This window comes from Streptopelia decaocto (genome assembly GCF_964273445.1).
Source record: "Streptopelia decaocto genome assembly, chromosome: 3".
Classification (NCBI taxonomy): Eukaryota; Metazoa; Chordata; class Aves; order Columbiformes; family Columbidae; genus Streptopelia; species Streptopelia decaocto.
The window spans coordinates 1,474,537-1,501,707 of NC_138656.1; the positions used below are offsets into that span (position 1 = coordinate 1,474,537).

General features: G+C 39.1%; 1 protein-coding gene across 3 annotated transcripts in view; it reads left to right on the top strand.

Moving 5' to 3' along the window:
- EML6 (EMAP like 6) overlaps positions 1–27,171 on the top strand; it is a gene marked incomplete at its 5' end in the record, with an annotated part of 84,446 nt that overhangs the window by 37,207 nt on the left and 20,068 nt on the right. For 2 of the 3 annotated variants that reach the window (XM_082049309.1, XM_082049311.1), the window contains 21 exons: positions 660–861; positions 5,788–5,925; positions 7,286–7,542; positions 7,829–8,041; positions 8,549–8,716; positions 9,629–9,735; positions 10,371–10,489; positions 11,150–11,336; positions 12,016–12,121; positions 13,618–13,711; positions 16,456–16,556; positions 17,009–17,211; positions 18,036–18,147; positions 18,836–18,963; positions 20,271–20,412; positions 20,785–20,937; positions 21,209–21,340; positions 22,278–22,366; positions 22,970–23,146; positions 23,250–23,451; positions 23,673–23,799. In XM_082049309.1, the coding sequence (XP_081905435.1) occupies positions 660–861; positions 5,788–5,925; positions 7,286–7,542; positions 7,829–8,041; positions 8,549–8,716; positions 9,629–9,735; positions 10,371–10,489; positions 11,150–11,336; positions 12,016–12,121; positions 13,618–13,711; positions 16,456–16,556; positions 17,009–17,211; positions 18,036–18,147; positions 18,836–18,963; positions 20,271–20,412; positions 20,785–20,937; positions 21,209–21,340; positions 22,278–22,366; positions 22,970–23,146; positions 23,250–23,451; positions 23,673–23,799 (3,157 nt within the window). Of the gene's footprint in view, positions 1–659; positions 862–5,787; positions 5,926–7,285; positions 7,543–7,828; positions 8,042–8,548; positions 8,717–9,628; positions 9,736–10,370; positions 10,490–11,149; positions 11,337–12,015; positions 12,122–13,617; positions 13,712–16,455; positions 16,557–17,008; positions 17,212–18,035; positions 18,148–18,835; positions 18,964–20,270; positions 20,413–20,784; positions 20,938–21,208; positions 21,341–22,277; positions 22,367–22,969; positions 23,147–23,249; positions 23,452–23,672; positions 23,821–27,171 lie in introns of all 3 variants that reach the window. The other variant, XM_082049310.1, reaches the window with a different exon arrangement.

A 27,171-nucleotide genomic window follows, 5' to 3' on the forward strand; every position in this document is an offset into this window, starting at 1 on the left:
CAAGCAGAGAGCGCTGGCAAATTGCTCCGCCTGCTAAGAGGGTCTTTTGAAGCTGGTGGTTAGTAGGATTCCAGCTGCAAAGTCAGAACCAGATTTGTGGAGTACCGTCAAGCCCTCTAAAAGTTACACAAATTAAGACTCTGTTGGTTTGCGGTTTGGGTTTTTTTTGTACTAATCATTTGGGACAAAAATGGAGATGTGTGCTAACATGGACACAAGCCATTTACATTTATCAGTCATTTTTTTTCAACATTTTATTTGAATGAGCAAAAAAAGTTAAGTACTGAAAAAAGGAATAAAACCAGCTTCAGTCACAGGAAACTCTCCTCATAGAAAATGTAGATCTTTAAATTGTGTTAAATGGAATTGTTTTTTAAAGTAAATTCTCAGGGTGTACTCAAAGCATAGTTGCTTGAGAAACCGGCAGCAGGAATGTTAGAGACTCAGCGTTTCCCAGCGCTGAGCCTTCTCTTTTTCTGTCAAAGGGGGATAATTGAACAGAAGTGTTGAGATTTAATCAGCTCTGACGTATTTTAAGACTTCAGTGTCAAAACGTAACAGTTGTTATAAATTAACTCTTGAAGTCTTAATGATCTTCACTGTACCATCACTTTGTCTTGTTATTGCCAGTAATGTAAGACAATTCTGTCCCCCGGCAGGTTTGTCCATCCGAAGTGTCTGTTGGAAAGCGGACAGACTTTTAGCGGGGACACAGGACAGTGAGATATTTGAGGTGCTGGTGCGGGAGCGAGATAAGCCCATGCTGATCATGCAGGGCCACTGCGAAGGGGAGCTCTGGGCCCTGGCCGTCCATTCCAAGAAGCCTTTGGCAGTCACAGGCAGCGATGATCGCTCTGTACGGTAAGCGTAGCTCTTACTTATTTTTTTATCCAGTTATTCATATACACATTAATTTGTAATTTATTTTCTGGCATTGCATTAAGATATTTTTTTTCACGTTTTTCTTAGTGGCTTTGCATTTTCTCTTCAGCCCTGGCATTTGGGCTCCACACATAATGTAAAACTAAGCAGAATTTGTGTTCAAAACACACTGGATTTATAGAGTCTGCTTCAGCTACTAATTCATTACCATTCTGAACAGCAGGTGTAGGTGTCTAAATGGAGAATGGTCACCTGGTACTTCTGTTAATAATGCGCACCAAACCTAAATACCTTAGAGCAATGTTTTACACAGCAGGTGTCTGCCTCAGAAAATCTGATCTAAATCCAATTCAGTTAAAATGCCAGAAAATGAGATTAACGAAAATGCACTAGTTTACCCCAGTGGAAAAGGTCTTTCAGATGTTTAATTGCAGCACTTGTGCCTTTGTAGCAGAGATTTCAAATTCTGTGCAAATATTTGGGGAAGTTGTCACAAAGTCGAGGATGTTTCTTTTCCTGTGCCTGTTAAAATTTATCAAATTGATAAGCCCCTGAAAAAACCCAAGCATTTTTAATATGCTTAGTAAGACTTTATAGTAAAGTTTGGAGGTTAGTCTCCTGCTATATATACAGCTTCTAATTTCTACTCCTTCAGATTCCACATGGATCCACCCCTGCCTTGAAGCTTGCTAGTCACTTGGGACTTTTTTCCCCTTTCCTCTGTATCTTTACTTGTGCTGCTTTCCTATTCCTACTGCCACTCATCTCTTTCTAACCATAATTAAAATCCATAATTAAAAATTGTGAAACTAACAGAAAGGTGGGTTGTTCACTGCAGTATCTCCCTGTTTCCTACGCATCAGGATTCTTTCTTTCAGTTTATAAAACGCATGGATAGTCTCTTCTTCTTGGGTTTGTGTGCAGAGTTTTCTAATGGCACAAACTGACACTGCCCGCATTCTGCCAGTTCTGGAGGAGCTGCAAAGCTGGGGTTAGCATTGTACTGCCCTCAAGCTAATAAGCCATGCTGAGCCTTTGGTTTTATTATCTTGGACTCCTCTTTTGGGTAGCACGGTAACTCAGCTCTGGCCTGGAGCTGGACGATGTGCTGCTGGCTGCCCATCTATGGGACACCGCGAGCATGCTCTCTGTGCCATCAGCAGCGGTACTCTTCTGATTATTGTCGTTGGGACAGTTGTTATTATACTAGTGATGCCTTTGCCATTCTAGAAAATGTGCATTTGTTAACTTCGCAGGTATTTTACTGCACTGCATCACACATCATTGAGCTGGTTAGGCACTAGAGAATGTGGCATTTGAACTCTGGTTCAGACAGTGCTATTTTTTTATATACTAATACTTCATGTGAGGTATTCCAGTGAAATATATCAATATTTTCAGTAAGATAAAATAGTACAAAAAAGGCTTTTCTTACAATTTTTTTCAATACTAAAATTGTATTGACAAGAATGTTTCTTTATCACTGTTTATTTTATTGTGTACTTTGTCTTAGTATTTGGTTATCACATTATTTTGAAGCAGTGGCTGTACAATAATTGGTTTACAAGTAAATTATTTAGTGGGCCAGATTATATTCTGGTATTTAAGTGAGATGCCTGAATGCAAAGGGCCTCTGCAGAGTTAAGGGGCAGACTCTAGACTTGCCCAGCACAGCTCAGCAAAGGCTCTAGCCCAAGACAGATTGCCTGCGCTTTAAACTTCAAAAGCTTATGAGCTGGGAGAGCTGCCTGCGTCCTGTCCCTTACAGCAGGAACAGAGCATCGTTCTCACCTGGACACCAAGAGGCACATAGAATTATTTCTTGCATTTGTTCAATGGAGTTCACACGTCTTTTTGTAAGGTGGTGTTAGAAGCTCCAGCTGCAGGCTGTCTCTGCTACGCCGCCTGTCTTCTTGCATCGTCTCTTTCTGGATTCCTGCCTTTATAAGGAGATTGATTAGAAACCTGGTTCTATATCAACCCGTTTGAACATTTGTATCTCTGGGTTTAGTGTGTAGCGTTGTTCTGCCGATGAGCGGCATAGAACATCAGTAAAGCTGCTGGCATCAGCTATGGCGTTTCCTCCAAATGAAGCGGTTGTTACCAAGTCCCTTGGGAGGCTGTAATCAGGATAAATATATATGAACAAATAAAGAAACTCACCTGTCAGGCCTGCGACAGAAAAGACTGGAATATTGGCTAATAAAATCATGTTTCATGAGCCTGTTTGTGGTTTTTAAAATCAGTAATTTAAACAAATGCATAGGGAAGTTGCCAAAGAATGGTAAAAACATGTCTGTGCCTTATTTGAAAATATATACACTTTTTATATGGAAATAGTTTATTCATCTGGCTTTTCCAAAAGCAGCATGAAAAAGTATTTTGCCAGCAGAGATACTTTTTCTGTTTTCGTAAGCAAACCAGGCTTTTTTTGGTCAGTTGTGTATACCAATGCCTGTGTGTGTGCAAAAGGCTTTTTTTTCTGTTATAAAATTAAAAGGCTCATACTTTGAATTACCCTTCCACTAATTTGATATTCTTTTTTAAGAAAATTGCATTATTCCGCTTGCACTGCCATGTGTCGCAATTACACTTCTAAAGTATTAATCAAAGTGACCCACGTGAAAGCAACATTCTGAAATGTTTCCCAGTCCTTTCTGGGTCGTTCTCCGCTGTTCTGGGCTCACAGCTGCTCCCTGGCAAAGCTGCTCGGAGTCTTGTGTCTTGTCTACTTCTGGTTTCTCTTTGAAAGCAGCCTTAGCATCCCACCTCCTTTTATTTCACCAGGAAATGGTCCTTGCCATTTTTTCAGAGAAGCCTTTTCAGGTTCTTTCTCATCCTTGGATCCTCCCAGCCTAAGAGGAAACCAGCATCTTCTAGACTGGTGCTAGTGACATGAACCTGACAACGCCCAAAGGGTTTCTTTCTCGATGCTAAATTTATCAAACCCTACATTTTTGCTCCTGTTCTGTACGTCAGGGCTGTATGTAAATGTTAGTGCTGGTGGACAGACACTTCCTTCTTTGCAGGCTGTATTCATGTTCTCTTTATGCTGTTTGTTCTAGTGCCAACATGGTCCTTCAACATAACTTTTTCTCCTTCTTTGACATTTATCCTACAGATGTATTTTTGGAAGCAATGCTATCCCTTCCGAGCCTTTGCTTCACTAAGGTATAAAAGTTAAACTCTTTTGGTCTTCTTTAATGTGATACAGTCTTCATTCTCTTAATCATCCTAATAATCCTTCACTGCATCTGTTCCTGTTTTTATTCTGGTTTCTTGAGACAATTTGTAGAGCACGTGCCAGATGAGCTCACTATGTATTGTGTGCTATTGGTTTTGTGTCCCTCCGGGAATGGCACCCAGGATGTATTTGAGGATCAAATCTTGTTCTTCCTGTCTGCAACTCACTCCCGGATCATCCTCTTTCTGTTACTGAAAAACAATGTGAGATCTTCCCCCTTCCTGCTGGTTCCACGTGTTTCAAGCTCAGGGCACAGTGCTAGCCGTAAGGCTCTGAAAATACGGCCTTCGCTTCAGTTCCATTCCGTGTCTATTTGTTGCATCATCGAGAAACCTCTTTTTCTTCCAGGGTGATAAATCCAGCTCCAGGTTGAGTGTCCCCCACTCGCTGTCCATAGCAAACTTCACCAGTGTTCTCATCTTTTGTGCTGGCGTCTTTAGGGAAAATATTAAATGTTACTATTCCAAAGATTGTACCTAGAAGTCTTAGCAGTATCTTTCCTCCAGCCTAATTGTTCTTTCTGTAGAGCTTGCTGAAAAACTTCATCCAGCATCACTTTACAGTTCTTGTACAACTTGACATTTCCTTGACTTTAGCCAATAATCACATATGCTACTATTCAAATATTTTACTCAATATTTTATATATCTTTTACCCATGCATTAGGTTTATAACACTGTCCTCAAAATATAGATAGCTAGGTACTCCCGACTGAATTTTTCTAACCCAAGAGGTATTTTATGCATTTTCTTCCATACTTTTATTTATTCTTTTCTTTAAGATTTTTTTCTAAATCTTGCATACTAGTGAGATCTGATTAACCGGCTTGTAGTGATCTGGGAAACTCCCTTTTCTTCTTCAAAATATACGTACATTATTTCTTATTTCCATATTAAGACATAATTTTTGATTCTTTTTATTGAAAATGATGTAAATGAATGTACCAGCACGCACTTCGGTCTGTTAGATCATTCAGGGTTGTGACAAGAAATGTTTCCCCATGGTCGAAAGGTTCATGCCCTGTGAGTATTGCTTTCGTTTCGGTGAACATTTCAGTCTGAACTGCTTTGCCCCTCACTGGCTACAGAAAGTGCGTTTTTAAAATGATTCATCTAGGGGAATTCTGTTGTACCAGATAAATAAAGTCCAAAGATAACACCAAATGATTGCGTATTTAGCTTCAGCCCGTTTTCTCTCTGCTGTCACAGATGTGTGTTCGGGTCTGAGGTGCCACCCTTGCTACAACGGGGACCAGTAAAGACTCCGTTAGTTTGAAAGCAATGTGAACCTGGAGCTTCACCTGAAGGTGTCTGAGAGCCCCACTTGATGTTATTTGCCAGGACATGCAGTGCCACTGTTGGGAAATTGTGTGTCCGTGCAGTGATTCAGGTGGTCACTGTACACATCCTTTCTCTTCTAGATTGATAAGCAGTTTTGAGTTTGTAAAAACTGGATTTCTGTAAATCTATAAGGTCATCTGTGAAATCATCTTCATTCCACGGCTGGAAAGGAACTCAATATGTTATAAAATCTTAATATAATGTGTGCATGCAAATGGACCTTTACCAATTGAGTTAGACTTCTGGTTTTACTCTAGATGACATTGAAATACTGTGCAGTCAAGACAAATCTGCTGCTGCTTTTGATTTGTTTTGATGCAGATTATGGAGCCTTGCTGACCATGCCCTGATAGCTCGGTGTAACATGGAAGAAGCCGTGCGGAGCGTGGCTTTCAGTCCCGATGGGTCGCAGCTGGCCCTGGGAATGAAGGATGGCTCCTTCATTGTTCTTCGAGTACGGTGAGAGAACCTTGCTTTCGTTTCTCACGTTATTAGGGCTTTTTTCCCTCAAGACGATATTGTGAAGTCTTTTATTCCTATAACAAGAAATAGTCATTGGGTATTTTATCAGAAACAGAGTGAAAAGTGAGCATATGCTTCCATAATATCCCTTAGTGGTTTAAGAGGTAGTAGTTTGGCAATTATGCTTTGTATTTAATTCCAAATATTAGCTTTTAGTAATTAAGTTGATAAAATTTAAGATTTTCAAGTTTGGCTTTTCTTTATTTATTCAGTAATTATGCAGATATTTTGTGAAAAGAAATGCGTAGAACAGAGATCAGTTTTGACAGGGATCCCCTAGATCATATGGTTCACTTCTGGCCATATACAAGAATGGATACTGTGCAAAATAATTGGTGAATGAAAGATATTTTTAAGCATTTGCAAGATATATCTGAATTCCACTTTTCACATGAGATGATAAGCCTTTTCTTTTGCATGAATGCCCCAAATGCAGCAGGCATTTTCTGCCCAGAATAGTGCCATGGAAGACACACAAAAGCAAACAAAACATAAAATTGGCTCTAGGGTGAAACAGCCTAACAAAATAACGTGATTTCAAAACACATGAGCTATGTTAATTGATACTTGGAAGAGTTTACTACTTGCTTAACATTCACTCCGTATGTTTGGTAAGCGTGTATTTAAAATACTTTGAACTACTGGCTGATAGGAGGAGCTTGTAATCAATGGAAGATCTGTGAAAATCCCTGCAATGTGCTGCTTTACTGACTTAACAAAGCAGAAGTGATCTGTTTGTGTTAATTTAAAATTCTCAAAGACTGGTGTTTTGCTAAAGAAGTCGATCTTCTTTGTCTCACACTAGTCCTGTCTTTGCTGATTTGCCCGGTAGCTAACATGATTCATGAGTCAGCTGCTGCACACCGAGAATGATAAAGCTGCCATTATCATACAGAAGAATTTTCCCAACAAAATTTCTGCTATTATTGACATTTTCACCATCTTAAGAGAAACTTCTAACATAATTATTCTGCAAGTGTTTGGAAGATCCTGATCATCTGTTATATTGACCTTTCCATTCATATCAGGATCTCCCAGATATCAGTTACGGATGATTCTCCTTTCAGGACTCTGCTTTTAACAGAACAGAACATCAGCATTTTAAAGATATATTAACATTAATTGGTTTTTAAATAAATTTGAGTATTTTCATCAATTTGATGCAAGGGGTTTTTTTGTGAAATCTGCTTTTGTTGTGCAAATTATTCAGTGCATCGATCTTCATATTTGTCTTAAATATTTGCGGGCTGCATGTTCCCGAGTTTGTAGTTCACATTTTCACTCTCGGTTCTTGCAGAGACATGACAGAGGTCGTTCACATTAAGGACCGAAAAGAAGTAATCCATGAAATGAAATTTTCGCCGGATGGCTCTTACCTCGCTGTGGGTTCTAACGATGGCCCGGTGGATATCTATGCGGTTGCTCAGCGATACAAAAAAATAGGAGAATGCAACAAATCTTCTAGTTTCATTACTCATATTGACTGGTCGGTGGATAGTAAATTCTTGCAAACCAACGATGGTGCGGGAGAGAGACTGTTCTACAAGATGCCGTGTAAGTTTACAAGTGCTTATGTTATGGGCAAGTTGATTCGATCAGAACAACAAAAATACTATATGTAAGTAGAACATCTGCAAGCGGAGTTTCTTGACCAGAACTTACATAAGTATCTAATGTACTTCCACAAATGTGAGATTATACTAACATAAAGTAAAATTGTGAGTCTTTATTGACGTTAAAAGGCTGATCCCGGGAAAATACCCAGATAAATGTGCTGAAAAGAAATGGAGTTTGCTGAAAACCACATGATTAAATAGATTATTACCTTGCAAATTTTCAGCTGGGAAGCATCTAACTAGCAAAGAGGAGATCAAAGGAATTCACTGGGCCTCCTGGACCTGTGTGATAGGATCTGAAGTGAATGGAATTTGGCCCAAATATACAAACATTACAGATGTCAACTCTGTGGATGGGAATTACAACAGCTCAGTGCTCGTGACTGGAGATGATTTTGGACTGGTTAAATTATTCAGATTTCCATGCTTAAAGAAAGGTAAGATGGTATTTTGTATTTCTGAAGAATGCAATATTGACTTTGCTGCCATATCAGGGTATTTCACCATGCATAAAGCCAACAAAACTAAGAAAAACATTTTGGCTTTCCATGATCTTCTGTGTTTAATTTGATATCATATCAGTATATTTTCTGATAGTGAATTTGAATTTCTGTGTACAGTACGATACACAATATGTGTGTATAGTTCGCATTAGCAGTAAAGGCCATAAAGGTGTAAATGAAACCCTGTGTGTACCTGGTACTTCCTGCCAAGATTTAAGTACTTTTCGGGAAGCTGAAACAAACATATCGTACATATTATTTTATGCTATTTATTTTTATATTGTAATTACTATTAGTATCAGAATATCGAGAAGCATTTAAGTATTTTTTTTAGTTTTCATAACAATGTTTAGACTGTGTTTCCATTAAAACACTAACTTTACTAGTTACAATGTTAATTTTTTTCTTCTTACATACTATTCTATTTGGTGTTTTTTCTAGGAGCTAAATTTAGAAAATACGTTGGCCATTCAGCACATGTAACCAATGTCCGCTGGTCCCATGATTTTCAGTGGGTTTTAAGTACAGGAGGTGCCGATCACTCTGTTTTTCAGTGGCGATTTATTCCGGAAGGGATAACAAATGGCATCCTTGAAACATCTCCGCAAGGTAAAAATGGCATCTTCTGTAGCGTTTACTAAATAAAATCAACCTAGAATGCAGCACTGGCAGGAAAGCTTTTATTGAATTAACAGAAAATATTCTCGTTATAACTCCCTGGAATTCTAGCATGTAATAATCAGCATGTTTGGGACATTTTACTTTTCACAGTCAACCATTTGTTTCTGGCAAGATACGTTCAAAACTCTTTTGCAGTCTGCAATATTGGATGTTTAGGAATACACAAGCAGTATTCGTCCAAGTCTGTGAACAAAAGACATTTAGAGGGAGATTGCTAGATCAGATTCCATTTCCAAAGGTATCGATCTAACTTCTGTTCTGAAGTGTGACTACACATGTTGGTTTGTTTCATTTTCTTTGCAATGCAGTTTCACATATGTATGTGATAGCTGTACTGTGTGATTTTTTCTTACTGTGTCCATGATTCTGACAATATTCTAGAAAAGCCCTACGAGCTGATAGTGGCGGTTGTTGGAAATGGGATTCCCTTCAGCAAAAGGGCAAAACTCCATACCTGCACAATGTGGTGAAATAGCTGTTACAGCAGAGCTTTTTAAACACGGCCAGGGATCACACTGGAAGTTGTTATTTACCATTTCTGTGTGATTTCACTCCCAAGCCTGTGAAGAGAACGGTGTTCTCTCAGGTGATGGGAATGTACTGGTAACTGCGCAGTTATTCTGCTTCCCTCTGCCACCTTCCTGCCCCAGGCGTCCCAAACGGAGAACCAGAAATGAAACCGCACACATTCAGTCAGCCCACAGGATTTCTAGAAACTGCTCAGGCTTCCAAAGTTCGTGAATACTGCTTTGCCTGTAGTCTAAATTATGCAAAACTGCAACAGATTATTTTCTTGTGAATAGATGTGTTCAATGTATTGATTTATGATTTTTTATGCAGAGGGTGGTGTTGATTCCTACAGTGAGGAATCAGATTCCGATTTATCCGATGTGCCAGAGTTAGATTCTGACATTGAGCAGGAAGCTCAAATCAACTATGATCGTCAGGTGAGTGAAAATTAACACACTGTGCCAATTACCTGGTAATTTATTGTGACTATTCAGTAAAGATAAGTAAAGTAAGTTTGTGGCTAATTCAGCAGACTACTCTAAGAATGTTATTTTGACAGTATTCAGCTGATTATGCAACTAATATACATAAAACCAGAGTTTACTTTAGCTGGAGGTCAGAATTTAAAAGGGTTTGGGTGTGTATATTACTGTATGTTAGGATAAAGAGTATATCTTTAAAAGCCCAAATTTAAACAAGGCTTTGTGAGAGCTTATTGCTGTTGCCCTTCCTTTGCAGTCCTATCAAATTTAGAATCCCATTTCATAGAATACAGCTCACGGAGTTTTTGAGTGACTTCTGCATATTCAGACAGAATATTCTCTAATGAGTACAAAGTCTGGATAAATATATTTATTTGTGCCAGATTCTTCTTTTCTTGCCAAGGACAACAAAGTCCAAGAATTAAAATTGGTCTTTAGTGATGACTTAATGCACTTAAGTTTTTGTTCTGTTTTCAGTACAACTATGTTCTGAGATAAATTACATTTAATAATTAAGGTCACTTTCATTCATATATACAAATATTTAGAAAACTGGAGATGTGCAATTAACTTTAACGATTATTTGTCAGGTTTACAAAGAAGACCTACCTCAGCTGAAACAGCAAAGTAAAGAGAAGAACCATTCTGTGCCCTTCCTTAAGAGAGAGCGGGCGCCCGAGGACAGTCTGAAGTTGCAGTTTATACATGGGTAGAGTAATATTACATAATACTTGTTTTTTCTGATTGTGACCACATCCTAGCAATGTTAATCAATTCATGTCAGAGCACTTGGCAAAGCATTTTTCAGTGCTTACCTATAATCAATTTGTTTGTCATTATTACTGTGGGCAATTTTGGGGATACCAGACAGAGATTTTCTTTTCTTTCAGTTGTGTTTGTGAAGGAGCAAGAGAAGGTTATAATACTGTAGCCATATAAAAAATAATACATCAGTGTTGCATTTTATAAAATTACATTTTAAACTAACTGTTCACTACACCTGTTTCCTGGAGCAAAGGTTCTCTGTTAAGTTGATTGTGATAGCTGTGATTTAGACAAATGCCTGATGGATTTCTGCTTGAATCCAATTCCCTGTAAAACTTATCTGGACACAATTCGATGTGAATTATATATTCTTTTTGTGGAATCAGTACTGAGTTAGGAGCCAAGTAAAGCATGAGAAGATTGCTGAACGCGGCGGGCTCCTGGTGGGGACAGCCCCTGTGCCTGCGTCCTGTGGTAGTTGTGAGCTGAAGTTGATGCCAAAGTTGTGCTTTATTTACGTTAATGCACAAATTATTTGCACAATTTGTTACACAAATTAGAGTAGTTTTGAAACAGAATAGAACTTGTTTTGTATTTACTTCAGTTACAGAGGCTATGACTGTCGGAATAACTTGTTCTACACACAAAGCGGAGAAGTAGTGTATCATATTGCTGCTGTAGCTGTGGTGTACAACAGGCAGCAGCACACTCAAAGGCTGTATCTCGGTCACGACGACGACATCCTCAGCCTGAGCATCCACCCAGTGAAAGACTACGTCGCTACTGGACAGGTGAGTATTCGGAAGCGATGATCATCGCCAAACGTGGAAATAAATTCCCTTTACAATATAGAATTAGGAAAAATGTGGTTCTTTTTGTCCTTCAGTATAGTGTTTCCTCCTATACGGGTAAGCTGTGTACTGTTTCCTATATCCCTGTCAAACTGCTGGGGAGTACTGGACTGGAGACTGTTTGAGGTGATTGTTAAATCATTCCTGTATAACTGCCAATCTTTTGCTGTGGCCTTGCAAAAAACCTTATATTCACTTTGAACTTGTGCTTTCATCTGTAAGGTGCAGAAGCTGTATTTTATATACATCCTCAGAGGCTTGGAGGTTTCATTAGTCAATCTCAGTGGTTTTGTACTGTACTAGCATTCGAAAGCTGAAGGCTCCTTTACATTGGGCACTCTACTGATATCTGGTACTGAATATGATATATTCAATATATTCGTATATTTTCATATATCACAATAAATTATATCATTAATATGATACTGAATACTGATGTTTTAGAGAATATCTACTGACATTTCTCTAAAAGGAAAACAGATCTTGAAAAAAGATCTAATAGGGCAAGTGGAAAAGTAGTTACCTCTGGAGTGTTTTGAAGATATGATAGTGCTAATTACTGATGTTGGAGTGCTTTGAACTTCTGTGAGCAGGTATTCCAATTAACCCTGTCATTTAGGTTGGAAGAGATGCTGCTATCCATGTTTGGGACACACAGACACTGAAATGTCTGTCGTTGCTCAAAGGCCAGCATCAAAGAGGAGTGTGCGCACTGGATTTTTCAGGTAAGCCACAACTTATGTTTATCTAAACGATTAATTAAAAAGTAATCCTTGTGATAACATTTTAAAAACAGGCAGAATGGTGACTTGAAGTGTTATAATGAGATGGAAATGTGATCTGTAGGCTCCTACAATCCTTCACATTTGCTGACAGGTTTGAGGGATTTTACAGAATATGTAAATATGACGAGCAGTTTTCTGCTGTTCCTGCTGCTTGCCTTTCTGAGATGGATGGATGGCCGAAGTCGTCTCAGTTTTCAAAGGGTACTTCCTATATTCAGCATTGAAAATTATCATCCATATGGTGGTGACTTACGTACTTTGTGTCTTTATAAAAGTACTTAGACCTTCATTCTCCCTTTTTCTATTTTTAAAGGACATTACTTCAGCTGAACTGTCCTTTCCTTAATCTGATTTTTTTTTTCAATTAAACATAATTCATTTCATGTAGTCCTCTCTAGAAATATGGTAAGAGTTCATTAGGACGTAGATCACATTTATGAGACAGGACTAGGTGAAAGAAGTTTTACTTCCACAAAGGTAAGTCTGTGGAACTGAGTTGTGTTCTGTTATCAGACAGGGAGCCTTGGTGCTCATCCAAGAGCTGGAATTCCAAGGTGAAATTGCTGATCCCCTGTGGCGTGTAACCTAACTCTGAAAGCAGTACAGAAATCTGGACAAAAATATGGAAGTTCTTGGCAAAAGTAGTGACCACTGGCATCATTACGGTATTTCTTTGGGAGCTGACCCTGAGAATGCACACATTGCATTTCCAACTGGCTTTAATTACAGTTCTCAGTATCTGGAGGAGCAGATAGCTGTGCAGATACGCACCTTGGAGTGCTACTTTGGCCTTATGTAGGGAGTTTTCATTGTGTTAATAATCGTTATTTCTGAATTGGGTTCAGCTCATACTGCTTGAAGCTTAAAGAAAGAACCCAAGACTAGCAGGCTTTTTGGCTGGCTGTACGACTGTACGACTGGTTCTCTCTGTGCGTGCTCACTTCCTAAACCATTACCAAAACCCGTGTACACAGCGGGGTCACTTTTGTAGGACCCTTCTGATGATGTTGTGATATGAGAATTATAATTGCATTCCCACGGTGTTTGGTTGTGCCCTCTGGTGGCTAATTTAACATCTATATATTTGGGTAGTAATCAGACTCTATAGTCCATTAGCATTTTATCTCACTAAAACTGTTCCAGAATAGTTCTTCCTGTCTCCATTTCAGCAGGTACAGACTTCAGTCATCTTAGAGAGGTCGGGCATTTGACTGACTCGTTCAGTTCATTTGTCTCATTCTGTGTGTGGTCAGCTTCAGAACAGAAGTCCGTCAGTGAATCTGAACCCTCTCTCTCAAAGTATTAGTTCCTTTTTGTGCTTCATTTATAATGCATCTTTTAAATTCAGTTTACGACAGATTTGTTGTGTTCATTACCTGTTCTATTTTCATCTAAAGCCTTTAGCACCTTTAACAATAAGTATTGCTTCTCTACAGCTGATGGAAAATGTTTGGCATCTGTTGGGCTAGATGATAATCATGCCATTGTGTTTTGGGACTGGAAAAGGGGAGAAAAGCTGGCAACAACCAGGTAGGAACACGTCTCTGGATAAAGGAGCCCTGTGATTACGTTTTTTTGAATAGTGTCATCCACGTGTATTACTTTGTTTATAGGGAAACCCAGAACACCCCTCTGAAAAGAGAATGGCGTTTCAGAGCAATATATCCAGATTGAAATCCTTGGGATCTAGAGTTTAGTGTTGGGAAACCCTGTGAACCGTTCCCTTGCCTTTCTGTTAGGATACCTACATTGATATGATAGCTCATGTAATGATTTTCAAGTTAAGCTAAGAGTTTCTCCCAAATTTATTTCCTGTTTCATGGCAGAAGTCACCAGAGATGCCATATTTATGCATTAGATGATATGCTGCATTCTGTCAGTGTACATATGTAGATCACTTTTCCAAAAATAAGTAAGTGTTCCCTCTAATACAAACAGGTTTTTCAAGGTCTACTGCTGTTTCCTTTTCTGAGACATTTGCAGTTACCAACAGAAAGCTTAGCTAATAACCCTGGAGGGAAGAAGCTTTTGCAATCGCTTGAAGGGCCCCATGTTGGGAAGAGGACTGGATCACAGTTTACCTGTTACCCTTTTTCCTTTTAAAATATTGAATTGCAACATTTTCTTTATACTAAACTAGAAGAATCAAACTGTTTGAGAACCTGGTTTCTGTTGAGCAAATCAAACATACTTCTGAGGTCAAGATACTAGAGTTGTGTAGAATTCATGTGAGCATGGGCTTGCATACCAGAAAGGCAAGGAGTTCATTTCATGTGCTGTCTGCAACCGTCTAATATCTAGCACTGGTCAGTAGAAACTATCAGCCTAACTGCAAAAAAAAGTGCCTGCAAAAGATAATTTACTTTTATTTAAGTATTACACTGTTATCACTATGATATGGTGACATGTTCCAGAAGATATAGTAAGATTTTTCTCCTGGCAGCACTAAGCATTTTTTTTATTAGGCAGCAAGATTTTAAGTCCTGTTTAAAATTTGTGATGTAGAGCTTGCTTAGCAACAGTGTTGTGTGTGGTGTAAAACGTGACATTTTCATTCGCTTTCCAATCCTAGTTTTACTGTGTCCAGACAGATTGTGCCTCAGAGTCACAAATGAAGATCTACATTATCTATTCCATAGAGACCTCTGAGCCTTTAAAAACAAGCTAACGATGGGCTGGATGGCTCCCTGTCTCTTGTAGCTCACAGGAGATATATAACATTCTTGTCATTGTACAATACTATATGGACCAAATGTATCTACTATTATTGCTAACCTATTCTTTGGAAAATATGTAGGGTCCTCACAGAGAGCATAAAAAGATAGTTTCTCTTCTAAAAAGTTCTAATTTCAATTATTGTTTATATGTTAGCTTAAAGGCAAGTGTCCTATTCTGGTGAGCACAGTAGGACATACAAAGAGACAAAAACCAAGGCAGGGGGGTTAACATCCCACTTTCAGACATGACCCTCAGGTAGCCTAGCGGGCAAGAGCAGAAGGACATCTTACAGTCATAGAGACCCGCAAGAATTCATCTGAAGGACTAAGCCTGAAAAATGAAGTGTACACTCACTGTGTACAAACTTTCGTTATGTTTATTTTGTAGTTATTATTTCTTTTTGGTGAATATTCTTTTGGTTAATCTTCTTGGGGTGATTTCTTTCAGCATCACTTCTCAGTTTTGTTGTCGCAGTGTTCAGAATATACTCTTTCAGTTGCTCATTAGATATACAACTTGTTTGTCTATCTTGGCTCTAGAATCTTCTGTCAAGTTTCATTAAAATCCTTATTGAGTAAGTGTACGCTTTTAGAATCAAACCGCATCTGAGCTTCTTTCACTAGAAGAGCTTCTCCTGCCTTTGCTGTTGCGGTGCTGGTCCTATTTGATGCCAGTGTTCTGAATTAGTGACTGCAATCCCTGAGGGAGCTGAGCGGGGGCATTGTCAGATTGATTTATTATACAACTGCAATCAGTGACCATCGTGCTGTTCTCCTTTCTTCATCCTGTGAGAGCACATGGCCTGTGCGAGTCCTTCGCAGCACGAGGACGCGCAAACTCCACGGGCCTGTGGCGTGTTTGGTGTGCCCCTTGTACTCCACGTGGCTGAGGGGTAGAGGGCTGGCTTTGGTCTAGACTGACCACCAAAGGAAGCCTTGAAAATTCATATTGGAAAGCTAGGGAAATAATTACTACTTTGCATTCAGGATTTTTTTTGCACTGGTGAAAATTAAATTTACACATTCCCATAAATACATACTCCAACAAGGATGATTTTAATTACCGAGATGGAAATTGGAAGGTTTATATGCTGCCGAATGAACTATTTCCTAAATTCTGATTTTATAATTAGTTGTTTTTCTTCTCAAAGCCCAGTAGGTTAAAGACTTCCTTGTTTTCCTTGACAGAGGAGTTTAAATATTTATTGAGTTCTTATCCATTTAAATATTTAAGTTGCCCTTTATACAATGTCTTAATTGCATTGACCTTTGTTGCCTGCTTCTTCATTGTGACTTGAATGAACTGAAATTCAGTGGGAGACAATTGTTATTTGCCAGGTTTCTGTAGTCCAATTCCTATATGGTGTGTGCTCCAGTATGTCCTGACACGCAAGGCTGAACGTGTGCGGATTAGAAGTCCAACTCTCTACGTGGCAGTGATGGTGATTAGATTCTCATTGTTGACGGCTCTGGTTAGTCCAATATGATGCAATGCCATTCACTTGGAAATGCTAAGTCATCCCTTACTGTATTTTTTTATTTTTATTTTTGTTGCAGGGGCCATAAAGATAAAATATTTGTAGTGAAGTGTGATCCACATCACGTAGACAAGCTTGTCACAGTTGGGATGAAGCACATCAAATTTTGGCAGCAAACAGGTACTATATTGAATATTTTATATTTAATTTATTTGAGACCAGGTATATTTTTAATAGAAGAACATCAAGTTCTTGGTTTAAGAATTTGTTTTACTTCAACATCAATTTTCTAGTTACCAAAACACTAAAGGGGTGAATACCTATCTCTGAACCAGCAAACGTCACAGTATTCGTTTTAGGTGCTCTCAGATTGTTTTTTCTCTTAGGTTATATTTGTAGTAATTAAATAGATGTGCATTGCTGTTTGCCAAATTCTGTTAGAGGAATTTGAATTAAGCAGATCTTTGCAATAAAAATGGTGTATTTTGAACTAAGATCTGCCCTTGTGCACTGTGTTTTTAGTATTGCCATTATCTCTGTGGCTCACGCGACCACAAGAGGTGGTGGGGTCCTTCACTGCACTATGGCTACAAACCAAAATGTGAAGAGACTTAGTAGTGTTTGTATTGCAGGTGGAGGCTTTACATCAAAACGAGGAACATTTGGAACTACTGGGAAGCTGGAAACGATGATGAGTGTTTCATATGGGCGAATCGAAGATCTGGTGTTCTCCGGCGCTGCTACTGGAGACATTTATATCTGGAAGGACACTCTGTTGCTTAAGACAGTGAAAGCCCACGACGGGCCGGTATTTGCCATGCATGCCTTGGATAAGGTATTTGTTGTCTGATGTGATCCATTATTCTTCGTTGTTTTTCTTGCAATGCTGGATTTTTAGAAGTGCGTAACTAACAAGGCGAAATATATTATTGATGGCACTTTAAATGAGGTTGAGGCAGAGTTTTGTCACCTGAAATCCTCTGGCAATTTGAAGATGTTTATAATGGTGTATGCTTTTTGAGATTATAGTTTCAACTTTAAAAGTATAGTATGAAAACAATATTAGCTTTTATATATTGAGGTCAGTGAAGGTCCCTGTGGCTCAGTCTTTTCTGGCCCTAATTGATTGTTCCTACCTTTTCCATCAACTTTTCTATTTGATCTTGGCACTCTATCTTCTAAGCATCCTCTCCACTCATGTTTTTGCTGGTTAGTTATTTATGCTGTGTTTTGCACTCACTTGGCGTAGATAAAGAGAATCTACCAAGTGAATTAATCAAAGGATTCGTCCCTATGCATTATTAGAATTCCGTTTGAAGCATCTGTTAAGTCCGTTGAATTTGGAATAACTCAAGAAGCTTAAGGACAGAGCACATATTTTCCATAGCTTATTTCCACTTGCAGAAAAATGTTATAGTCCAGCGTTACTATTTCCAATAGTTCATACTCCACATGGTTCTAAGTCTTTATAACCCTAGAAAAGCAACACTCTACATCTCCTCCCCTTTTTTGTTCCTTGTATGTATAGGCTCCAATATTTTTAATTGGAGACATGAATAACATGCAGGGGGGAATTTATACTGCATTTGGACACATCTTTTTAAATACTAATGTATGAGTGCTGACTTTTGTATATGTTTTCATCCTGTGATCGTACAGGGGTTTGTAACTGGTGGAAAGGATGGAATCGTGGCGCTTTGGGATGATATGTTTGAAAGATGTCTGAAGACGTATGCTATTAAGAGAACAGCACTCTCTTCTAGTTCTAAAGGTATGCTTTTTCAGTGTGTTCTACTTAGGACTATGTGCTTGGAGGCTTGTGAAATGGCAGTAATAGGTGTCAAATCTCACCAGAACACGAAGGGGACAGTAATACACCACTTACTGCTCTGTGCTGGAACTTTCTGCTTTGATTGATCAAAGTCGTATTTCACACAATGTCTGCCATTTAGAGTTGCTTCTGCCCTTTCCTTCTGTATTCCATGACATTTGGCTTTGTTTGCGCTGAAGAAATTATTTGAAAAGGGAATGTCCCAAGCCTGTGAGTCTGGCTGTTCCCAAACCTGGCTGTGGCAGCTGGCGTCCCCAAAGATGGGGAAATTCTATTAGTACCTCCCCAGGGGTCAGTCTGGAAGTCTGTAAAGTGGTATTCACAGATAATCACAGAATTAGTGCCCATGGTGCTGCAGCATCTGAACCCCTTATACACTGTCACTGGTAAAGCAGTAAAATACCAATCTTTATATCGGCACAATACAGACTGGCACAAACTCCCCTCCTTTGCACTAGTAATTAAATCCACAGGTTGTCCAGTAGTTGGTCAGGCCAGTGTATCTCAAGTTTCCTCATTTAAAACAGATTTTAATTATAGATTAAGAAGCTGTATAAACTATAGGTGGTACTAGGCTCTTTTTGGTTTCACAATAAAAACCTAAAATGAGTATCTTTGTGTTCTTCAGGTTTGCTTTTAGAAGACAATCCCTCTATTCGAGCCATCAGCCTGGGACATGGCCACATACTAGTGGGAACTAAAAATGGAGAGATACTCGAAATTGATAAAAGCGGTCCTATGACTCTACTTGTTCAGGTACTCTATGGATCTTCCATATCAAAACATTCCTTGTAGAAATACAACATTTTCCCAGTTTTCTTTCTGCACTCATTAGTTGCTGTTGGCCACCATTCCTTTCCTTGCTCAGGCAGAAGTTGATGCTTTCTTACATAAGTGGCTTGGAGATTCTGAAGCTCAAAGGCTGACAAGACCTTTATGCATATTTTTAGACATTTATTTTAGGACCCAACATAAAAATAAAATTGAAGAGCAATGTCTATATCCTAATCCTAATGTCTATATGTAGAAAATTGTATATATCATTTACTGAGTTATACTTTGTCAAGTTTTTACTTTTTGTTTTCTATAACTGACTAAATCAACATTGTTTTTTACAAAAATATTGTTTCTTCTATATTTTTCTTTCCAGTTATTCCTGATCACATAAAGTAATCTTTCCAATTTGTATTGCGGGCTGACAGCCTCACTAACCTAAATGTGTGAAGTTGTCTTTTATAAACTGTTTTGCTCATTCACTAGCTTGGAATTGCAGTCTCATCCTACTATAGTTTCCTTCACATGAACAGTAAGGTTGTGAGATAGTAAAATTACCTTAAAATTACCAGCTTGCTGTGAGTTTTCTGGTAAAGAGAATGGGTATAGTTGTCATCCACCTTAAATTACGTGCTTGTACACATCAACTTGAGCCAAAACAGAAAATACATAAGGCGTAATTAATATGTCATGACAGTTCCTCCCGTTTTTCTTTTAATGGTATTCTTCCACCGCAACAAAATGCCAGTTAGCAAACTGAAATACAGATTGAGACCAGTAAGAAATGGTTCCCCCTTGAAATGCAGTTCCAGCAAGCTGGCTGCAAGTCAAGGGAGGACAAAGAGCCGGAGAGTGGTTAAACAGTTTGAAAACTGAGTTCTGAGAGAAGATTTTAAGAACTAAGTACGTGTATGTTGGGTAAACGAGTTTTCCGGCATCTAAGAAATTATATAAACCTTGAAGGCAGAACAGCCTGTATTAGGACTCAGGATAAAGTCTTGTTTGGGGCATAACTATTGCCTCTTCATTTTGAGTCTGGGTGAGAGGGCACTGGTAGAACAGGAATTACAGCTAGTAACAGTGGAGGAAACTAAGGACGAGTGTATTTTAAATGATTATCAGAGCAAAAAGACCAAACATTCCTGTCTCTTTGAATGTGGAAGATGTTTCAGTGGAGATGATGGCGGCCTTATTGCCTGAGCCTTGTAAAAGGAGGCAGGGCAAGTGCTAGGACATATTACACGAACCCACATGCATTATTTTCTCGTATGTTAAATGCTTACCTTTAGGGACATATGGAAGGAGAAGTCTGGGGCTTGGCAGCTCATCCTCTCCTGCCCGTGTGTGCGACAGTGAGCGATGATAAAACTCTCCGGATCTGGGAACTGTCATCCCAGCACCGCATGCTGGCAGTGAGGAAGCTCAAAAAAGGTAATGCCGAGGTGGCCTGCGCTGTGGCCGTAACGATGATCCTGCTCTATTTCTGTAACCGTGCCGTGTGTGCTTTCGCTGGGTATCACTGACGTTAATTAGGCAGGAAGAGGACACGGTCATTAAGAAAGTGGAAGCATAGGAAGTAAATTGTCTTTGGCATGTGTCAAGTCTATGAGAAGGGTAGAAAGAAAAAGGATTATAATCTATTGTAACGAATAATAAGAAAATGAACTAACCATAGCCCATCTATCACATATTTGGTTTAATATATAACAAATCTATTTTAAAAGTATATACTTGATGAAAAAACCTTTCAGTTGCAGTTTCCTGCTAGTTTTCTCCATCTCAGGTTTCCCTTTTGTTTCGAAGGTGGCCGATGCTGTGCCTTTTCTCCGGACGGGAAAGCCTTGGCCGTGGGGCTGAATGACGGGAGTTTTCTGGTGGTAAATGCCGACACTGTGGAAGACATGGTCTCTTTTCACCACAGGAAGGAAATGATCTCAGATATAAAGTTTTCACGAGGTATAAGCAGATGATAAGGTGAAAGGGCATTGTTTGTCTTGGAGTTTATTTTTCTCCTCTAGACAAAAGGTTGAATGTTCAGAAGGTAGAATGGCTTCTTATGTGCTCCATGCAGTTAAATCGTTAACAATTCTGTATTGCTGGGTGCAGCCTGGTATAGTGGGGCCCACCCCTAACTGGTGCCTTCAGATGCGCTACAGTAGCAAAAATGCATAACAATAATAATGATAACATGTACAGCTTCAGTAACCTCGGTGTCTCTTCTTTACAGAATCAGGAAAGTACCTGGCTGTGGCTTCCCATGATAATTTTGTAGATATTTACAATGTACTCACCAGCAAAAGAGTTGGCATTTGTAAAGGTGCCTCCAGCTATATCACACACATTGACTGGGACTCAAGAGGTAAAATACTTGACCAGAGACACAGCTTTAAAATGTCTGTAAAACAGTATATCAGAAAACTGTTCTCCTACCAGTTCCAACTACTAATGCAAGTGATTTTTCAACATCAAGCACCATGGGTTCAGTGCAGTTGTGTTTGTTGGTGGAATTCGTTCTCATTTGTAGCATTTGTACCAGTCTGTGGTACTTCACTGCTGACAACATGACTAAAACAGCTCTTATGAACATAATTTTGCTTTTTTTGCCTTTTTCTTTTTAGAGTTTTGTAGTGTGTGGCACATTTTTCTTTTCCACCTTTTCTATCCAATTTCCTTTCTTCTCTGCTGAGCATGACAAGGCAATCAGTGCAATGAACTTAGAGAGCGTTATTGTCGCAACCGATTAAAGTCTAGCAGGATCGATAACGAGCTTGTGCAAATAATCCTTCCTGGAGCTGATGTGATTGAGTGTGGAGCCACCTGTGTGTCTGAGCCCTGCTCCCCTGGTGCAGAAGGGCAGAATCCTACCGCAGGCCCTTATTGCATTGCTTGTCGGGTTTTAACTTTCCGCAAAGCTGTTTTGCCAAATTGTCGTATAGATTGTTACCATACACATTGGTGGTGTTTGTTTTGTTGGCTTTTTTGCCTGATTGGTTTTTTACTTTCCATTGTCATGATGATGAAAACACAAGCCAAATATTTCTTATCAGAAGAAAGTGATTTGCTGCAAGACACAATTTTTAAGGCAGTTGGATTGTATTTCAAATATTCTGCAGTGAATCAGGAGTTCAGGCTTCTTATGACAGTGGTTGCAAGCATCTGTTTTCCTTTTGCTATGAGTAACTCTGGATAATAATTTCTTAGCTTAGCCTCAGAAATCTCTTCATTTAATCAAAAGAAAGTTCATAATATTAATAATAATGAATAAGATTCCTAATAAACTTTTATTTTGTGTCCAGGAAAGTTATTGCAAGTCAATTCTGGTGCCAAAGAACAACTATTTTTCGAAGCGCCAAGGGGGAAAAGGCATATTATAAGAATTGCTGAGGTACAAATTCTGCTTACTGGATTTTTTACCATGAAAGTTATTTTTATGAACTGTTGAAAATGAGCATATTTTGTTTTCAAATGGTATATTTTTTCCTTTTAAACTATTCTATTTACAGTGGTTAGAATTAGAATTATGGAGTTATTCTGTATGGTACATTTCCCAGCACTTGTAAATGGTAGAACTTGCAAGTTTCTGTTTGTATCTCTATTTTGATTTGTTTCATAGCAGTCATTTGCCATTATCTCCTTTCCTGGGCAGTCACCTGCTTTCTGTGTAATCAGTGTGCACCCAGGTTATAAAGCGTCTGTAAGGACTATGGCCTGGCTTTTAAGGATATTGCTAGTTGTGACACAGCATTCTGCCACAAAATTGCCAATGTTGAGCACCTCAGAAAATCTTTAGGGAGAATTGTATCCAAGTCATACTTTACCTTGGGAAAGCGGGCCGTTTAAAGTTCTGAGCCCTCTGATGTAGATACACAGATTTCTAAAAACACTAAAAAAATTAAGTTAATTTCAAACATAGACAAATATATGCATGAAAGCAGTGTGTATTTAGTATGTATTAAGATGACTTCTTGTGGGGAAATTTTGATTGCAGATAGAGAAGATTGAGTGGGACACCTGGACATGTGTTCTGGGTCCTACTTGCGAAGGAATTTGGCCCATGCACAGTGATGTCACCGTTGTCAATGCCGCTAGTCTGACAAAAGATGGGACGCTTTTAGCTACAGGAGATGATTTTGGTTTTGTGAAGCTTTTTTCCTATCCGGTAAAGGTAAGAATTTATTTCTGTATTTAGAAACTGCGCACTAAGGGAATTAAGAGGACACTGTTTGCAATATGTCAGACTGCTGATGTGCGAATTCTTTGTGCTACAGGGCCAACATGCAAAATTCAAGAAGTACGTGGGTCACAGCGCACAGGTAACCAACGTGCGGTGGTTGCACAATGATTCTGTGCTGCTGACTGTAGGTGGTGCTGACACAGCTCTCATGATCTGGACCAGAGAATTTTTGGGCATTCAGGAGAGTAAGCTGGTGGATAGTGAAGAATCAGACACAGACGCAGAAGAAGATGGAGGTAAAAACAATTGTGTAATACATGTCTTTAATTTAGTCTTAATTCCACGGAGACTCACACAGGCATCTAACTTGAAGTGGGCAAGAAACTTTCACGTGCTAAAGATCAGTGTAGGGAGAGCTTGGCAGGATTTGTTTCCGTTTATTGGTGCAGATCTTGTTTTCCACTCTTTCACTATGAAACAGGGTAGTTTGTTTTATATTGTGTTTTCTTTTCCTAAGGTTATGATAGTGATGTTGCAAGAGAAAAAGCAATTGACTATACCACTAAGATCTATGCAGTAAGCATCCGAGAAATGGAAGGGACAAAACCACATCAACAGCTGAAGGAAGTTTCAGCGGAAGAGAGGTATGTCACACAAAGGCATTCGTTTCCCAATGTACATTGCATTCTACTGAATCTCTTCTCATTCAACTAGAATTAGCCCTTAGATAGGAATATTAAATTTCTCAAGGTAACACGTTAAATTGTGTTTACAAGGTACAATGTGTTAATGTGATGGAGAAAAAAATATATATGTGAAGTAAAACACCTGTGAGTGTTGTGTTCTCTTCTGCTGTTCACATAAGCGGTTATAACCTTTCCTATAGCATGTGTAGCTGTACATATGTCTGCAGCAGGGTGTTTGTGATAGGGTGAGCTTGTAAATACTTTGTAGTTAATGCTTGTGGTGAAGTTTTCATTGAAAGATTTTCAGTTGCTTATAATTGTGTCAGGTTGTTACTGTTAAAGCTGAAATTTGCCATAGTACGTGTTGGCCTTAGCTGAATTATTCTGAAAACTTTAGCTGGAAGGAGAAGAGTATCGGAGAGGAAAGAAATGAGGTAAGAGCTAAGCACAGGGGGTCGGATCCAGTGAAACACACACCCGGGGGTTTGGCTGAGTAAAAACTGTTAATTGGTTCTTTGAACAAACATGTAACATGTAATTACATTCAACAGATTAAGGTCTAAGGTACTTGTACTTGACTACTGAAAATTAGTGGCAACTTTTGAGATTTTTGGCTTTAAATCTCCTTGGTGTCCTGGTTTGCAAAATACCAAATGGAGTTATTAACACTTCCTAATCTTATGCAGACCTTTGTAAAATAAATTAGTTTATGTTTTTAAAGCTCTCAAAGAAGGCAGTGCTGAACATGATGGACAGAAGGTAATAATTAATGATTTTGCACTTGGTATTGGACTAGGAGCACAAATGTTGGCTGTGAAAGATGAGAAGGAAAATGTTGCACCCCCTTTTTTCACCACAAAGTTTTAATGAGAACATGTAGCTGGCACATGAAGTAACAAGTGCCAATGGTACAGTGGCTGAATGTTTTGCACCAGAAAGCCTCGTACCTTCCAGCTGCTTTATTCTGCTTTGATGGTGCAAAAGCAACTGTAGAGTGAGTTTAATTGACCAATTAAGCTAGGCTTACAATTGGTTTGTACTAGTGACTTAGCAACAATCTGAGCATCAGCATCAGTCTCTTCTGCAGCTTTTCAGCACTGTTTTCAGCCAAGGAGTGAAAATCACCACAGTCCCTTGGGTCCTCAGGAACTTTCCTTCTCTGTTCTTTCATGTACGTGACTGTACATGAACATAGCACCCTGTAGCCTATCTGAAAGAATAATCTATCCCGTAACACGCTCTAGACTGAAGAGAGCAAAAAGGAAGCCTTTAACATTCTCCGTATCTTTTTTCTTCTTACTGTCTCTATGCAATCAACAGTTTCATACTTCATTTTAAAATAGCTTAAAAATAAACACTTGTAACTGTCCTTTCCATCTTTTCTGCTAAAGTCATAGACAGCTCTTCTATGCATTTTTAATATGTCCTTATTCAATTACAGCTGCTTCAATTTAATCACGACTTTGGTATTTGGAATTTGCTGTTCTGATAAATTTGTGAACAGATCCCGTACTTTTCATATATAGCTTTGTACATTCACTTCCCTTTCTTCATTGCAATAATATAAATGACTAGTATTTAAAATATTAAAGTATTTAAAGCCAGCCGGACTCTGGCCGGTCTCTTCCAGGCAGGTACATGGGGCAACTCATAGTCTTTTGAGGGGGGAGGTTGTCTGGAGGAAATACTCCCTATCCAAAGTCTTTCCTGTTTGTAATTGTGCCATATGTCTGTATGAAGCCTCAAGATTGTGCGTTTGATGGGATTTATGCACTGAGATTGGTAACGTACTGTGTAGATTTTGAAAATTACGTTGCGCGCTGGAAAGCTCTAAGTTAGAAGTGGTGAGTTCATCCCAAGACCTGAAAAACTGCTGCTCCACTTCACTGCAAAACGCGATGAGGATCTAACAAGAAGTGGTGTCCCCCTTGCTGTATTTTCATTGTGTGTCTGAGAAAGGAAAAATTGTGACTTCTTCATAGGGGTAGTGGGTAGAAACCCAGAATTAAACAAAGTAAGTTTAAATTAAGAAAAGGGGGCGGAAAAGAGAGAAAACACAGCCTTGAGCTCAAGGAAGAGAGAGGGAATGCTGAGCTGCTGCTTGGAGCAAGGACAATAAGCTCTCTGTGTTTTGGGAGGTGAATTGTTGCTGAACAAGTGATTTCTGTGCTCAAAGTTACTGCGTGACACCCAGGAGACAGTTCTGCTTCAAGAAGATGGCTGGTTTATTTTCCTCTTTGCTGCAGCTACCTTTCCACTTTTTAACCTTTGCATTTGCTAGAACGAGCTTGCAGGACTCTCTGCTTTTGTAATATTGAGAGTGGTGAATCTGGAAAAACTCAGAGTACGTTATCTCTCTAGAAATAGCAAATCACCGCACAATTCAGGAGAGTTTGATCTGGGAACGGTGACCTGTCTCCTCAGACAGTTGCAGGTGTCCGGCCAAGGGCTGATGCAGGCAGCACTGGGTTAGCAGGGAAGGATTTGCAACAATTCTTCCAGAAAAGAATTATCAATTCACAATTGACTCACCCAGATTAATACAAAGACTTAACTCTACTGTATTTTTGTCAAAAGAGAGGAGAAACAATTCTTGGCCCTTCTCTCCCCCATGATGGGCAAGAGAGTAGGAGGCGAGATTTGACATAAAACCCGATGCAAGATAACAGTGACTTGGAGCAGCTGCCCTGCATCCTCTGCTGCTGCACAGCGTGTGCTCTGTGCTCGGCACAGCCCGCAAGATGAGAGGGAATCAATGTTACACTGAGCTTCTCCACAGCTCCAGAGTGTTGAGCCTCTAAGCAAACTGGACAGAGAAATATCATTATTACAAAGGGAAAAAAAAATTACATATGACAAACTTGGGGATAATATTAAGGGTTTTCCTTAGCAAATAAAATGAAAGCCCTTTATCAATTCTTTAGGATGGAAAAATAACAGGAGAGATGGGCCTGAGGAACAGTTTTTAAATGTCTTGTATTAGCTGGTGCCTTGGGTCACGTTGTGCTGCGTGTCCGAAAAGGGCTTCCTTTTGAACTGGCAAAGAATTTATACAAGGAAAACAAGATTGTTACTAATACAGATTTTCATTTTGCATTCTCCTAGCCGCTAACACCTATGTTTGCAGCTTTCATTTGGTTTGATTTGCATGACTCCACATAAACTGACAACTCCTGTAATATACCTGGTGACGGAAAACCATTTAAAGCAGGTTGAATGTGTAGGAAACAAAAAGCAGCATGAGCATGTTTGTCTAGTTTTCTGTCTTCTTACCCGACAGGCTTGTCTCATTCTCGGTGAGCTGCCTGTCTCGGAGCCTGTTCTCAGTGG